Raw genomic sequence first — 18,202 nt, forward strand, 5'->3', positions numbered from 1 at the left:
ATATGATTACTCTCCCTGTTAGTATATGTAAAATGTCATATACTGCTGAAAAATAGGTAAAATTCTACATTAAAAGAATCGAAAGCCCCTATAATGCACTCCTAGGACAACCATTCTTTTTGGCCTTCCAAGCTATTGAGTTGATCCCCCATCTCAAGATGAAGTACTTAACTGAGAAGCTAGTCGAGAAAATGAGAGGAGACCAGGGGACGACAAACATCATCATGCTTGAAAATCTTGACAAAGATCAAGATTATGAAGACAATGACACCGGTGGTAAAAGAAAGCGTTCGGAAGCCAAACCAAGTGATAATAAGCAACTCATAAACATTGAACAAGAGAAATTCGGGGCTTACCTATCTTAAGCAACTCGTAAATGTAAACATTGAACCAAGTGGAGGAAGTCAAATTATATGGTGGATGTTTCATTTATGATTCGCCAATATTGCTTGGCAAGCATAGTTGTATGGAATTTCCTAAAACTCCTAACTCTCAAACCACCACTTCATCGACATTTCAAGATATTTATGTTGTTTATCGATTTCATCAACCTCCAGGATGTGACATACGAGTGTTCAATCATCAGCACAAGTTTTCGGACTAAATAACACAGTAGACTTATCATATTGATGTTCATCACCATTTTCTAGCAGATAGTGTTTCTAAGGGTAATATTGAGCTCATTTATATATCTACCGAGAAACAGGGTACATATATATTTACTAAACCATTGGCTGAGGATCACTTTTGTTTAATGCGTCGGGAATTAGGTATGTGTTCTTTGTGATTTTTATCCGATTTTATCCTCTGTATTAATTCCTTGTATTTTTGTCGGCGTGCTACATTTTTTTGTTATTTTATTTTCTTTCTTTTCTTTATTGTTCGGGAGTGTATTTGTTTGCATGTTTTATTTGTTTTATTATTTTTGTATGTTTTACCGTGTTGCATGCCAAGAAATTTTACATGTCTCTTAATAGGGCTTATCACTTCAACCTCTCCTCGTTTATCTTGCATGTCTGTTGATTTTAAAATATATCTCTTCTCAATATGTACTTTCTTTTAATCTCATTTTCCACTTCCATCTCTTCAACTTCTTTTCTCTAAATACACCTGTTCATTTCTTTTCTCTTCATACCCTTTCAACTCTATCTCTCTTTGTACCCAATCTTTCTTTACCCTAATTCTTTCTCTCTCACCTACCCAATGGCTCGCCAAAATACATAAAATACCCATTCTCGATCGACTGCTCCAAGGCTATCAAATGTTCATTCTTCTAGTTCTAAATGATGTTGTGTTTCCAAGGTGGATTCTGAAGTCTCCAGTCATGCCTCACATGAATCGTTTCTGGTGCATGCAACCCCTGGTTCGTCCAAAGTCTTTGATAAGCATATTCTGAAGGAACATATGTGTGATGTTCAGCTCCTTAATCGTTGTTGTCACCATATGATATTGTTTACCTAGAGTGGGTCCAAGAAATTTATTCTAATTTTCGGTTGTTGGTAGAATATTTGATGTTCTCGAAAGTGCGAGGCACTCCGATTGTGTTCAAGGCGGATATGTTAGCACATGTTGGTGAATTTTCTGACCAAGGAGTATGTCCTTTTACAACTCTTCAGCCGTTTCTCGAGGTTCTCGGTCTCCAATATGAAGAGCAGCTGAAGGAGATAGTTGGTGAGAACTTTTTTGATCCTTCAATTAAATTATTTTATACAAATTTGTTGCCACAGAAAAGTGGGAGGAATAAAGTTACTTTTCAAGATATTATTCTGTTGTCGATATTAATTTGTCAAGTTCCTTATGATTTTGCTTCTTTGGTCATTAGGAATATGAGTCATTGCTCGGCTCATGAATCTATGCATTTACCCTAATCAGCTATTTTAACTAAGATTTTTTGGTATTTTTGTGTTTCATTTAATTTGGTTAAAATTGAGATGTTGTCGGTTGTTTTTCATATGTCTCTATTGTCAGTTAATAACACTGTTGTTACTGAGTCGAATATTATAATTTTTGATGATGCCCATAAGACTTTTAGTGGTTTACCAAAGTCACCTAATTAGGCTTCTGACCCATTTGATCAAAATAACAATTCTGTGTTAAATTCTTAATTAGCCAAGCTTAATGAAAATTCTGAGGCTTTAGCTTCAATGAATCAGCACTTTACTTCCATTGAATCTCTTGCTTCACTCACTTATCAAGTAAGTATGATGCATGCATCATATGAGGTGTTTAAAAAACATGTTTGTCAATCTCCTGATACCATCAATGCCAAGCTTAATGTTCTTCATGCACATGATAAGAGACTTTCCAAGACATTTGATTTTGAGTGTGGGATGCTGCAAAAGGGTATGTGTTCGACTACCAAGGCGTGGGAGAAAGAGTTTTTAAGTTGTTTTTCCAGTTGGGTTCCAAGAATAAGTTTTTGTCATAACAGCTCTCGGCTATGCAGGAGAAGTCTAAAATATATTGGCATTGCAAGAAGTCTAAAATATATTGGCATTGCAAGAAGAATTATGGTTACCCTGGTTTAATAGGCGGGTTTCTTTTATTTATTTTTTGTATAAATAATTCTTCTATCCCTTTCATGATGTTGAGGGGGAGAAAGAGTTGTTTTTTATTTTGATTATGTACTTATTTCATTTAGTTTTCGACTCATTGTTATATCTTTTGCATAAAGATATAATCTGCATATGCTATTTTCTTGTTACTAACATCTTGAACAGGGCTTAAAGTATTTTTGATAGGGGGAGCTTTTGTACTCTCTGTCATCATCATAAAAGGGGGACAATGATGACTTGCAGATTTCTGATGATGACCTAATTCTAGATGTACCTAAAGAATGCAGATCATGGGAATCAGTTGTTATAAGGGATAGGGTTTGTTGTAATTCTATTTTACTGGGTAACCAAGTTTACCTTAAAAACAAACTATATCTTGATAAACCTATTTGAACTATTCAAATCTTATCTTTGACAAGGTTTATCTTTTACAACCAACTAACATGTTATTTTACAAAGACTTATTCAAATATTTTTAAACAAACAGATTATACAATCTTATCTCTTCTTTGGTTTGAAAATATTATCCTTTGGACTTGTGTGTATAAATTCACATCTTGTTTTTCAGATTCAATCAAGAGTGCTTATTCCATATTCTATTTTTATTCTCTGAAAAACTCTTCTTATTCCATTCTCTTGAATATTGTTGCCTAGTAAAGTAATTGTTTAAGGGGGGTTGGATACAATTACTAAACAAATTGATGTATTATTAAGGTAAAGTAAGAACAAATGATCAAATAACAGTTTATATTGGTCTTAATAAACTATTACAAAACTCTCTCAAGAATAATATTCTTAAGAGCTTCTAGGTTATACGAATACTCGAGTTGTGCACACCACATTGTGATTACCTATTATGTGTTTATATACTACACAACTACAGATCAGTCCTCTATCAATTACAATATATGTTACAATATAACTCTAATACTTTACATACCTAAATCAACTACGATACTATAAATCAGCACCTTCTGATTTATCTCGCAGTCATGACTTATCATCCAAGTCATTCTTTAACGGATAGCTTTGATCAATGGATAAATGCTTTAGCTTCAACGAATATTCATTTATGTATATCAATGGATGACTAACTATCATCAACGGATGATATCGAAGCTTTCAATGGATAATCGTATTACAACAGTTGATCTTATCCTTATTGTGACATAGATCCTGATCTTCGACTTAGCCAATTCTCAACAATCTCCCCCAAATTTTTCTTTGCAGAATAAGAATGAATTCCAATAGAATTGTCTAGTGCCAAAAACCAGATAGACAAAATAAGTAGTGTAAAGCTTAATTTATTTCAGATGTAGATCTTCATATTTCTTGATAAATTCTGTAGTATCTCTGAACAAAAGCTTTAACTCTATCATCAATCTTTTTCAATAGAATATATTCTAACTTGATCTTTTAATTCTTTTCATACTCTGTTTTGTCAGGTAATTGATAGATAGCAGCCCTCAGACTTCTTATTTATGCTCTAACTGTCATCATGTCTTCCAGTGAAATACATCAAGTTTTTCTTCCATCAGGATTCATAGTTATATGTTTCTAAGTAAGAACATTTTTAGTGATAGCTTCACCATTCTTCATGTTGATTTCTTGCACTCTGAAATTTATGTATTTAGGAACATATGATCCGAAATAATATCGACCATCATCCAGTATCCTTTTTCTGATATTGGCAAGAATCATGTTTGACCATATCCTACAAGTTTCATCTTTAACTCTTAGTCAACATTGAATGTACTTCAATTCGTTTATAGACATGATCATCAATTCATCAAGTGAAAAAACTTGAACTTGATTATTTTGCAATAAGAGTAAGATCTTCTATTTAGATTCAGAACCATCATGTTTATCGAGAATAATTTTCACAGCTTCAACTCTATCCAGATGATCAGCAGCTATTTTCCGATCTGGACTATCATCAAGTGTGAAATTTAACAACTTTTAGTTGGCAAGTTTAGCTTCATGATGTCCTATTCCAGCTCTTGTGAATAGTTCAATCAACTTCATCTTGTTAACTTGTTCTAACCAAGACTTCTTATCTCCCATGATATTAGAACTAAGTAAACCATCCAACCTTATTCCTCCAAGAGTAAAAATTACTTTATCATTATAATTAATATCAACAACCTTTCTCCATTTACATTTATTCTTGATATTTAGAAATACTTGAACTCTCATTTCTGTTTTTTCTTGCAACATCTTCTTATTTGTACTCCTCCATTTATTCATTTTAGATCTCTTAAGCATATTCTGCTATTCTTGATCTGCTTTATCAACAACTATTCTGATTTTTCCTTCCTGTGCCCTTTCTTCTCTATCAAAAACCATTTTTTCTTTCTAGAAGTTTTCAAAATTAACTACTTCGACATAAGTAGAGAGAACCTATAAGTCCATTTGAAATAAAATTTCTTCTTTTTTAGTCTTCACAGAATCAGGAATCACTATCACTCTTTAAGTGTCAAGAAAATCATTAGAACTTGTAACTTTGTAATCAGGAATTGAACTAGGAGTAACAAAAGTAGCTTTCATGATAGATCTATGTGATCTATCCTTAAAGACTTGAGTGGACTATGTCTTCTTTTGACTTTGAATTCGAGTTCCATATTGAACTTTCACAACATCAACTTTTACAGCATCAGATATCTCATTTTCTTCTTCATCACAATCATAATCATAATTGGTACTTCTCCTCAAAACTGATTCAGGTTGACATTTTGTCTTTAATACTATCTCCCCCTTTTTGGCATTTACACTTTGTAGAAGAGAGAAGATAACATCCAACTTGGAATTTGTAGCAATCTGACCAGCTTCCAAAGCTATGAGTTTTTCAGACATTTGATCATGTTTTGTTTCCAAGCTAAACATTCTCTCTAGAAAACCTCTTTGTTTGTTTTTACCTTTGATAGTCATAGAAAGATCAACAAGCACTTCTCTGATTTTAACAGTATCTTCCTTGAATGTAGAGACAGAAGAATGCAGTCCTTTGACTAAAACTATAGTGGATTTGATTCATGCTTTCATATCAGTATGTGAAACCAATTGAAGAACATGATCATCTAAAGTTTGATCAGATTCCATAGACATCTTTTCATTTGGTAATCACTAAGAATGATTCCATTCATAAGCACTACGAAATCAGAGTCATCAGAATCATCTTGATCACCAGAATATCTCTTAGGAATATCAGAATTAACATCAGAATCAGGAACTGTGCCTTTGAGCTTTATATCAAGATTTGACATAGAAGGCTTAGTTATCTGTGTAGATCCTGTAAGAAAAGAACCACGAGTACCTAAATCTCTTTGTTCTTTTACAGTGATCTCATCACTTCTCACTCCACTCATCTCATGACTTTTAATAGTCAGAGTTTCCTCACAAGGATTAACTAAATCTTGTCTCTCATTTACCTCTCCTTTTGCCAGGTAAGGATCCTCCCTCTCTTGAATTCTGTTTTTCACTAAGTCTTTTCTCTCAGTCTCACATGAAAAGCTCAGAAAAGTTTATCCTATAGAAATATGAGGTGGTTGAGAACAGTTGTCTGTGATCATATGTCTAGAGGTATTGCTTTATAAAGGTCTAATCATAGTCATATCAGCAGATAAAATAGAGTTTAGAGGATTTGTACCTTGAGGAGTCTCAACCATTGGTATAGCCCTGAGTGGTTGTACCAAGATTACTTCATGCTTATCTTGAGAAGTGATCGGTACAGCTATAGAATCAGGAACAACTTCATCAGATATAATCCTTGTGTCAGGAATGTGCTGTTTGGTAGAAATTGATCCCTGAGTAGAATTTGATACTAAGTCTGTAACAGAACTTTGAACTGTTGGTTCTTGTATGCCTTGAGGTGTAGAAGCTTCTTCAATCCTTTGAACTAAAGGTTCTTGTGTGCTTCCCTCAAAGATAGGATCATGGATAAAAACATCCAATTGAGCAATGTGCTTTTGATGAGCCTCCCTATCTTGTACTGTCTTCATAATATCATCAACTACAGAAATATGACTTCCTTGAGCAATGTTAGGAATCTTCAGATGTAAAATATGCTTGCACCTACACTTTGAGAAGGTGGTTCTTGTGTAGCTGGAGTTTTAACAGTTGTATCTTCACTTTGAGAAGATGGTTCTTGTGTACTGTACCCTTCTATGGTGATAGAAGTTTGATCTTCTTGCTATGTGAAGTAGATGAAGTCTTTTATTTCCTCTTGATATACTTTTGCAGATCAACTTCCTTAGAAATTTCAATTTTCCTGGTTGTGTGATATGTAGAAATTGTCTGATCAGGAATGGTCACAATCTTGACAAGAATTGTATGAAACTTGTCAGGATTTAATAATAATTTTTCAGGATTTGTAGATACCAGATCCAGAGCAATATCAGCCAACACTTTAAGACCATCTGGTGTTCTCCTCGACGTATCTTTCCTTTTTGCCCAATTAGTAAGAGATTTAAAACGGATTTGAAAGATCATTAATAATTCATCATTTTCAAAACTTTCACCATCTAAAAGTATTGTAAGAACCTAGTGTAACCAGCACAACCAGCTTTATCACAAAATCGAGCTATCAGGAATTGCATAATAGTGTTACCATAATCAAAAGCATGACCAAATATCAATGGATAACCTATATGCAGTGATGAAAATGTAAGAACATCAAAATTATATACCTTATTCAGAAAAGCTCTGCTTATACAATCAAAGAAGAAGTTCCATTCTTTCCCGAGATTTGTTTTGAATATCTCCCGAGCTTTAGTGAAATCAACGACATGACCAATGTTTCTGACCCAGTCAAAGAGTGTCGAAGTGGGATTCATAACTGGAATCCTTCCTTTCAACCACTACACCAAATATGGCCTATTGCAAGCACAAAATATAATTGTGTTGCAGAAAATGTTGCAGTACAACAAATTTTTCAACTCTATTGCAATAATTTATAAAAGTGTTACATAAAATACGTAAGTGTTGCATGGTTAAGGTCCAATTTCAAAAAATTGTAAAACGTGCAACATATTTCAAATAATGTTGCAATAACAGTAACGCTTTTGGTCAAATTGACCGGAAACATAGGCGGAAACACTGAAATTGGGGGTGGCGAGATACCAAAAATTATTTTACACTTTTATTTTTGCACCAAAAATTGAATACACTTTTATTTGGACAAAAATTCACCCCCAAATCTATTACATAAAAATTCACCTCATATCTCTCTCAGACCTCCCTCGCATCTCTATCTCTTAGACCTCCCTCGCATCTCTCTCTCGCACACCTCTCTCACACCTCTCTCACACCTCTCTCACATCTCTCCCTCACACACCTCTCTCACACCTCTCCCACATATCTCCGTCGCAAGTCGAAACTCATCTCGAAGGCTTTCTCACATCTCGAAGTTTTGAAGCTCATCTCTCTCACTTGAAGCTCGATTGAAGCGTGATTAAACTCGATCAAAGCTTGATATAAGGTAAAACTCATCTCTCTCACTCTTCAAACACTCCTCTCTCTGATTATTTGTTAATGCATGTAAAAATTTTGTGTATTTTTTATGCTTTTTGTGTTCTTTTGTATTTTGTTTTTGTTTTGTATTTTTGTAAAATTAGTAGGTTCTTGGTCTGACTATTTCTGAGAATTTTGTTTTAATTTTTTGATGTTTTAAAGTCAAAATACCCTGTTATTTTAAGTCAAAAGTGCCTTGTTCTTGGTCTATTTTTTTGTGTTCTTGTTGTAATTATAAGTCAAACTGCCCTGTTCTTGGTCTATTTTTTTGTTCTTGGTTCTTGTTGTTTTCTGATTGTGTTGAAAACTTAAGTGAATTTTGTGGTTTTGTTTCAAAAAATTTATATAGAAAATGGATATTGAAGGAGAGAAATGGGTAACACTTCCCAAGTACAGTGATAGATATAGGAAGGGAGTTGAAGCTTTTGTTAACCAAGCATTTTCCCGATATGCCATAGGAAACGAGCTTAAGTGCCCTTGTAAGAAATGTGGTAATCGTTTTTGGAGTGGTGCTAAGGCTATACACGAACATCTAGTCTGTAATGGTCCTTGTCCCCATTCCGTTGAATGGATTTACGAGGTCTCAACCCATGAGATAGATAGGGTTGCTGATGAGATGGATATTAATATAGGTCTAGGTCTTGGAGATGAATTTGATGCTATGATACATAATGCATATGGTACTAATGACGTTACTGACCACATTGGTAGAACAGGACTAAACGATGATGCAAGGAAATTTTATCGCCTTGTTAAGGAGGGTGGACAACCGTTATATCCCGAGTGCAAAAAATTTAGTCGATTAAGTTTCTTAGTTAGGCTTTATCAACTAAAGTGCATTCATGGATTTAGCGAAATAGGATTTAGTGACTTACTTGAATTGATAAAGGAGGTTTTCCCTCATGTAAATCTTCCGTCTTCTTTTAGTACGGCAAAGGGTATGATTAAAGACCTAGGACTTGATTACCAAAAGATACATGCATGTCCAAATGACTGCATGCTCTTTTGGGCAGTAAACGAGAGGCTGGAGAATTGTGCTAAGTGTGGAACATCAAGATGGAGAGTAGTTGAAAAGAAGGCGAAGGCCAGGTCTGATGCAAACATAGAACTAGCATCGAATCCTAAAATCCCGGCTAAAGTGATGAGATACATCCCTTTAAAGCCAAGGCTGCAGAGAATGTTCTTGAGCTCTGATTTCTCGAGCTCAATGACATGGCATGCTTTATCACGAAAGAAAGATGGACCTTTAATGCATCCGGCTGGTGGAAAGGGTTGGAAGTCGATGGATAGTAAATATCCTGAATTTGCTGCCGAAATGCGAAATGTACGATTGGGTTTAGCGGCAGACGGTTTCAATCCATATGGATCAATGAACATATCTCATAGCACCTGGCCAGTAGTGCTCGTAATTTATAACCTCCCCCCCTGGTTAATCATGAAACCCGAAAATCTAATTCTTTCAACCTTAATCCCTGGTCCAGTTTATCCCGGTAATGAAATTGACGTGTATATGCAACCGTTAATTGCAGAGTTGAAGGAGTTATGGGCTGTTGGAATAGAAACTTATAATGCAAGGTTATACAACACATTTAAGCTACACGCAAGCCTATTATGGACGATAAGTGATTTCCCTGGATATGGGATTTTATCCGGTTGGAGCACGAAAGGAAAGCTGGCTTGTCCTTCATGTCACTATGAGACCTCATCAACATATTTGAAACATAGTAAGAAGGTTGTGTATTTAAACCATCAAAAGTTTCTCCCTCCAGATCACAAGTGGAGGTCCGATAGGCGCAGATTTAACGGAGATGTGGAAATGCTATCATGTCCTGATATATTAAGCGGAGCAGAGGTTGAAGAACTATTGCGTGGTTACGAAAATGATTTTGGGAAGCCGCTGAAAAGAAATAGAGGAACATCAGATTGCCCTTGGAAGAAGAAGTCCATTTTTTTCGAGCTACCATATTGGAGCAATAATATGGTTAGGCATAACTTAGATGTTATGCACATTGAGAAGAACATTTGTGACAAGATTTTGGGGACATTGTTAAATATCGGAGGCAAGACAAAGGACCATCTTAATGCTCGTCAAGATTTGGAAGAAATGGGGATTAGAAAAGACCTTCACCCTGTCAAATGTGATGATAAACATGTTGAAATTAGGGCATCTAGTTTTGATATGACCAAAAAAGAGAAAGAGATCTTCTGTTCAGTTCTGATGAATGCTAAGCTACCATACGGATCTACATCAAATATCAGCCGGTGCGTTCAAATGAATGAGCGAAAGATATCGGGTTACAAAAGTCATGACGCGCATTTTATTCAGCAATTTCTATTATAATTTGCTGTCGTAAAAACTCTGAAACCTGAGGTAGCAATTCCATTAATGAGGCTGGGAGCATTCTTTAGAGGCATATGTGGAAAAGTCATTGAATTAGAAGATGTTGAAAAGTTGCAGAAGGAAATAATCGAGATACTTTGTGAGCTTGAAATGATTTTTCCACCTGCCTTTTTTGATATAATGGTTCACTTACCAATTCATTTGTGCAAGGAAATAGAATTTGGTAGATCGGTGCACTTAAGGTGGATGTTTGGAATTGAACGGTATTTGTGCAAATTGAAGTCATACGTTCGGAATCGGAGTAAACCTGAAGGGTGCATAGCAGAGGGCTACATGGTAGAAGAATGCCTTACATTTTGCTCTAGATTTTTTGATGAGCAGTCTAAGAGTGGGACCGATACCAAGGACAGTCATACAGATGGTGGATATCCTATCGGGTTTCGGAGAAGCAGAGAAGGAAAGTCTATACATCTGGACAACAAGACATGGACAAATGCTCATCGGTACATATTATTCAACTGTGAAAACGTGGAAATCGAAAAGCTAAAAGAGTAAGTTCTAATTAACAACCAAAAATCAAGATTAATTAAAAAAACTTTAAGACATTATAATATTGTGCTAACTTATTGCTAATCCAATTGTAGTGAACACCATACCCTAGTTCAAAAAGATGACAAATTAAAGAAGTATAAGCGCGAAAGAATGCATAGAACTGACATTCAAAAGTGGTTGAAAGATGTGGTTCAAAAAAGAGATGGAATTTCACTGGAATTATCCTCATTGGCAAGGGGCCCTCTTCGTTCGATAAAGAGATTTACAGGTTACAATGTGAATGGATATAGATTTCATACCAAGTTCAGAGATAGTAGGTGTACGATGCAAAACTCTGGTGTGTTCCTCACTACCTTAACCACCAGTTTTACGAGTGAAAAAGATAAGAACCCAATAGTTGGGGATGTGGGATACTACGTTGCAATTGAGGAGATTATTGAAGTGGACTACTAGGGTGCGGTGTCATAGTGCATTTTAGGTGTTATTGGTACCAAAAAGCTGGGGATTACTATGGGTTAGCAAGAGTGAACTTTAGTAGGTTATGTCAAAAGGAAGATCCATTTGTCCTCGCTACACAAGTACAACAAGTCTTCTATACTAAAGTTCCTACTAAAAAAAGAATTTGTAATTTATTCTTCAGAAATATCCAAAGGATCAGTACTCTGAAGTAGAAGATGGGTTGACTACAGCAGAAGAAGTGTCTGACATAGGTTATATCCCGCGAGTTGACATACCTGATACATTCACTTGGTCCAGAGATGATGTCCCGAAAAAACAATTCCCTGTTACACCTAATGAAGACCTGGATGATATTGATATATGACATGGCACTGATTTATAATTTGTTTTTGTAATTGGTACTTAGAGTTTGCTTTGTAATTTGCTAGTTGAATGAGTTGGTCTGTAATCTATTTTGAACTTGAGTTGAACTTGAGTTGGTTTGTAACTTGAGTAGTAATTTATTTGGAACTTGCGTTGGTTTGTAATATATTTGTCTATTCTCTACATGCGCCTCAATTAGTTTCTTGTTTTTTTTAATTTGTAACATCCAGGACTTGTATTTATATCACTGACAATTTGTTTGTACTTTTTAATTTTCAGGATGGCAAGTACAGATTATGTTGTCAGGTTCTTTCACAAGGGAACTTTTACAAAATCCAAATATGTCGGTGGGACCTGTAAAGTGAATTTGGAGTATGTTGATGCAGACCGATTCTCGTACACGGTTCTGATGGAGTATGTGCTAGATGTGCTGAAATATAAGGAAATTGGTGGTGTTTATGTGAAGAAGGTTCCTTCAGGTTGGCACTTGATTCAGTCCGATGCTGACTTAACTGCATTCCTAAGCAAAGTTGAAGGTGAAAGGTTGGATTTTTATATCGATGATATGGTTGACCAATCTGTAGAGGCTAAGCAACAGGTTCAACCCCATGTAGTTGTGCGACCAAGAACATAATTTTTTGAAGGTAATAGATTTTCATGTTGATGATGCATTCAATTTGTGCATGTTAAAATGTTACATATTGTTAAACTGTTATTGCACCAACAGGTCTACAAGCAAAACGAAATTTTGTGACACTGGATGCCCTGCAGAAACAGAGGACAAGTCGCCGATTGGCTCTTAAAAATTTGCAGGTAATTTTTCTTTATGTTTTCATGTAATTACTCTTATCAGTTATGCCTTTGATCTAATTATTATTTGATCCTTTTCTTTCAGATAATAGATTATGAGAGGAAAAGAATGTTGCAGATTGAAGAAAATAAAAAGAAGTTGAAGGAGTTGGGAATAAATGCGGAGAAAGATAAGAAAGGCACAAAAATCACTCCACCTGATGATGATGAGGAAGTTGATAGGGAGTACATTCCCGAACATGAGAGCTTGTCCGATGCTGAAGAAGAAGATGTGCGAGTTGTTCCAAAGAAAGCTGAGCAAGTTGGTAACAAGAAAGCAAAAAATAGAAAGGTGACCATTCCGGTGAAAAGACCGAACACACGTTCAAGGGCCACAGCTCCTACTGAACCCACTGAAAAATCACCCCAACAACCAACTCGAGAATTAACCCCTCCACTGCCACCTCCCCCTCCTATACCTGAAGTTACATCACCATTCTTCCCATTGAAAGTGGCTCCTGTAAAAAAATTCAATAATTCAGGAATTGGTACGATGGAAGCTTATGTTTTAATTAAAGAATGTCAAAAGAACCTTGAAAAAGATAAAGGGCTAGGGGATGCTGGTGGTCAAACATCTGAGCCACAACATGATGAGGAACTGAGTGATGATAATTTAGGAGGTCAATTTCTATTTTTTGATTTTGGCTTAATTCTATTGTTAATTTTTTTCTTGATTTAATTGGCATTCAACTATTAATTAAGTGTTTTGTAATATATTTAGGTGCACCCAAGAATAGAAAGCGTCGAGGACCTACACTCATGAATGGCATTTACAGAAGAAGGCCTGATGAAAGAAAGGCCATTAAACTGAATTGCGAGCTTCAGGCCATCGCTGATGATGACAAGGTTCTCTCTGAATTTTCCAACTTTTTAGGTACGTTAGCTAGGAAGTCTGTCCCACTTGATTGCCTCTCTTGGCATAAATTTCCTGAACAGTAGAAGGAAGAGCTCTGGAGTTTTGTTAAGGTAAACCGGAACCATAAACACGATAATTTACTATGGTATTTTGTACCGTCTTTAGGTTTAGATCGAGTTGCACTAATTTTAACTAATTTTGCTATTCAAAATATGATATTCCTTAGGAAGGAAGGACGTACACATTGCGAACAATTTGTGCTTTGTGGAGGCTGCACAAAAGCCGATTTAAAAAGAACCATTATCTTAAGTATGATAATGACGAGGACAGACTCAAAAATAGGCCAAATGTTGTTTCAGTCGAAGAATTTAAGATTTTACTTAAATACTGGGGGGATAAAAATGTGAAGGTATGCATTTTAAATATTGAACAGCTAGCCAGTACTCTACATCATGTTGGAAATTAATTAATTGTTTGCATATTATTGAATGATCAGGATCGAGCTCAGAAAAATGCTAAAAATCGCAAGTTAATTGTCGAAACGCACACTGCTGGTCGTAAAAGCTTTCCACAAATTGGGGAGAAAATTGTATGTCCATAATTTATAAAATCGATGTTTTTTTATTATCTATTTATGATTTTATAGGTTCACTTTTTCTTGTGAATTTTTCTTGAGTTCTTGGTTTATCTTTGTAGAAGGCAAAGAAAAAAATGTCACCTAAGCAACTAGCTAGCTCCCATGGATGAAATTTATATGAAAACCCGTAAACGAAAAGAAGGATGCGAATACATGGTAATTTAAATTACTTATTTTGAGTTACAGGGAGCAAGTCATTTTAATTTTCATTTTTAAGCTATGGAACATGATACTAATGTTTTATACCTATTAATTTGGTAGACTACATTGGTTGCTGAAGATGGCAGTGGGGACCAAGCTGGTAAAAAACCAAGTCATGGACCGAATTGGCTTCTTGGCAGATCGGGGAAATGCAGAAAAATAAGGAAGGCTTAGCAGCTAAAAGATCTAGGCAGTACTGTGCCTACTGATGTCACTGACTTGAAAAAGACAATAAGGGAGGAACTTATCGCTGAAATGCAAGAGATGAGAGAAAGAAAGGTGTTTGATAAAATGACCAAAGTGGTGGCAAGACTTGGAGAAATCAATCCATATTTCAGTGACATTGATGTTCAAGAGCTTTGTGCTGCTGCTACGGATGAAAGCGAGGATAGTGATCATAGTGACGAGAATTTGGAGGATGACAATCAGGTGGACGACGAACAGGATGATATTGAAACTCCAATTTCTGATGAATGATGCTCAGTAGTTTTATTTCTATTTGCATACTGTTGGTACTTGGTCTTTTGATATTTTGGTCCAAGAATATTGTTGTTGATGTTTAGACTATTATTAGTACTTGGTTTAATATTTAGACTATTATCAGTACTTGATCTGATGTTTAGACTATGATGCAGTATGTGGTTTGTTGCCACTTGTTGTTGTTAGATTTGCTAAATTGCAAACTGGAATGTGTTTTCAGGATTTTGACAAGTATTTGTCAGGTTATTGTAATCACAAATAGCATATTGCAGTTTTACCATATAAAAGTGTTGCACAAAAATGTTGCCATATACATTTAAAGTATTAAACTAGGAGATAAAAATGTTGCAAGCACATGTTAATAAAAACCTAAAATTTGTTAAAAATAGTATAAAATGTTGAAAAAAATGTTACAATAACTCGATTTTATAACATTTCAAATATAAAAATGTTACACTAAAGTGTTGCAAAGTTCTATTGTAACACCCTTAAATGTTAAAAAAACAGAAATAAGTGTTACTAAAACTCCATTTTGTAACATATTTACATATTAAAATGTTATACAAAAGTGTTACAAGATCTATTGTAACAATTTAAAAATGTTACAAAAACAGGACAAAGTGTTACAAAAAAGCTCTATTGTAATAACCAAAGAAGTGTTACAACAGACTAAAATTCGTTACAAAAAGGGTGTATGGCAACGGCCGCAAACGTAACGCTGGTTTTTGGCAAATATGTTACCATAGATTCTATTGTAACACATATTGGGTCTACCACAACGCTTTTTTGGTCTTGCAATAGGCCATATTTGGTGTAGTGAACACATGTAATCTCAATGCTACCTCAACCATATTAGCATTGATCTCATATTTCTGATTTTTGTGTGTGAATAGAATGACCCTTCTCTCAGCATCTACTGTCGAATTCTCCCAAATCTGCATAATCTGTTTAAACCAAATTCTTGAAGGAGCAGTGACAGCATACCCAATATCATTTTGGGCTAAGAAATGCTAAATTACTCTTAAAACATCAGGAATATCAGTTTCATTCAAAGGGGCTTTGAAATTATTAGATGGAAAATTCTTGTGATTAAACACATACTTAATCATAGAAAATGAAGAAGCAGGCTCAGTGTTAGCCATTCAAAAATTTAGGGTTTGTGCAAAGAGAGAGAAAATTGATAACAAGTAGTTCTTGGCATGTGCAGATTGAAGAGAATAGATAATAGCAAAATTAATGTGCAATTCTGGTAAACATGCACGGTTTTCAAGGAGAATTTGTGATATGGCACCAAAAACTAGCAAACATGCTACCACTTTACAAACGACTCAATAATAATGTACAAAAATAATTTACAAATATACTTTATATAAATCAAGTATTACTTAGGAAAAATAATTGAACAGAATAATAACATACTCACAACCAATATCAAAATTACATCAGTAGGATTTAATGTATCAAGATGTGACGTGAAGGTCAGAATCTGACAACTTAATTCTTCTCACAGTTAACCATCTCAAACTCATGAAGTAATTTTCCAAACATTGCTTCTGGTAAAGGCTTTGTTAAGATACCAGCTACATGTTAATCAGTCGAAATAAAGTGAAGCTCAATTGTCCTTCGTTGACATGCTCCCTGATAAAATGATATCTAATACTGATATGTTTTGTGAGTGAGTGTTGTACTGGATTACTTGTAATAGCAATTGCACTTTGATTGTCATAGAAGATAGGAATTTTTGTATAAGACAATTCATAGTACATTAGTTGATTTCGCATCCAAAGAATCTAAGCACAACAACTTCCAGCAATAATGTATTCAGCTACAGTTGTTGATGTAGAGATTGATTTCTGTTTTTTGCTCTGACAAAGTAACCAATCTACCACCTAAATACTGACAGCCACCTAAGGTACCCTTCTTGTCAATTTTACATCCAACAATGTTTGCATCAGAATAACCGACCAGACTGAAATCTGATTCTCTTATATACTATAAACCAAGAGATGGAATCCCCTCTAACTATCTCAGAATCTTCTTTACATCAACTAAATGAGATTCTCTGGGATTGGCCTGAAATCTTACACACAAACAGGTTACATGCATAATATCTGGTCTACTAGCAGTTAGATAAAGCAATGAACCAATCATACCTTGATAGACAACAACATCAATTGATGTACCTTGGTCTGGATCTAACTTAGTAGTAGTGGCCATTGGAGTTGCATTAGTTGAACTTTCTTGTATATTGAACCGATTAATAAATTATTTATGTACTTTGCAGTCCAACAAAGTAACTCAACTCTCCCATCATTCTCATTTGGTACCTCGACTTTATCAGATCAGAAAATCTCTGGCACAAATTGTTGTTAGTAGTGTTAGGGATTCAAGCAATAAAACGCAACGGAAAAACAAAATAACTTTTGAATCCCTACCGCATTATCTATGTATAATGACTGGATAATTATAGAGAATAGATGTTTACCTTAATAAAGCTTTCCTTCTGATTGTAATGGACGTTCTGATCTTAATGACCCAACACAGCAGCCCTCTTTTTGAAGATCTGCTCTCCAAGGTATCCATACGAATGTCCGATTGTCCAACGATCACCGTAGTCGGTACTAGCCGATTTGGTTGTCTCTTTTTTTTCTCTCTCTCTAGCCTCTCTAAGATGTAGAGCTTCTAGGGTTTTTTCTATAAAAAACGTGATTAAACTTCTAACCCTAAAAATATACATCTTAATGTATATCTATATGGAGAGAGGATAAAGGCCTAACCCTTATCTTAATGGGCTTCTAAAATGACCCATTCTGATTTTGGGTTTATATTATTATTAAATTTGAATTCTAATATATATACAATTTTTTTTGACTAATTTAATATATATAATTAATCAAGTCTCACTTAATTAATTTAATAATAAAATTCGAATTAATAATAATAAAATACTTAAATTTATAATTGAAATAACACTCTGTTTTAAACGTTCTTTGTGTGTTACCCTTTAGGTTATTATTACGTTGTCAATAATTTAATTTTCTAATAATAAAATTATAAACAATGAGTGGCATCTAGTAATACATCATTTCTCCCCAAGTAATAATAATAATTGGCGATTTGAATTAAACCTTTCGTGAATAATGTACAATGTAATATAATCCCTTTATCCTTACATTATAGATCAAACTCGAGGCATGCATTGTGTCATCCTCCGTTAACATTTAATCATTTCTTCATTGATCAATGAGTAAACTATTAAACAAATCAATATTTGAGCACGAACATGCATTTTATAGTCTTACTAAATCAAGAGGTCAATAATTTAACTCCTTTAATATAGGAGGGCTAAATCCAATCTAGATCATTCATATTTCTCATAAAATTTATAATATACCCAATGTCTA

At 34.7% G+C, this 18,202-nt stretch overlaps 1 protein-coding gene across 1 annotated transcript; it reads left to right on the top strand.

Annotated features, from left to right (window-relative positions):
* Window positions 1–8,412: 8,412 nt before the first annotated feature.
* On the top strand, window positions 8,413–10,401 carry LOC141666124 (uncharacterized). The gene has a single exon (XM_074472121.1). It carries the CDS (start codon window positions 8,413–8,415, stop codon window positions 10,399–10,401), a length of 1,989 nt encoding a protein of 662 aa, XP_074328222.1.
* The last annotated feature ends 7,801 nt before the right edge of the window (window positions 10,402–18,202 follow it).

Source organism: Apium graveolens, chromosome 6 (genome assembly GCF_009905375.1).
Source record: "Apium graveolens cultivar Ventura chromosome 6, ASM990537v1, whole genome shotgun sequence".
Lineage (NCBI taxonomy): Eukaryota > Viridiplantae > Streptophyta > Magnoliopsida > Apiales > Apiaceae > Apium > Apium graveolens.

What these genes read in the sequence shown, in the direction of transcription:
- LOC141666124 (XM_074472121.1), top strand. Translation starts at nt 8,413, where the DNA reads ATGGATATTGAAGGAGAGAAATGGGTAACACTTCCCAAGTACAGTGAT.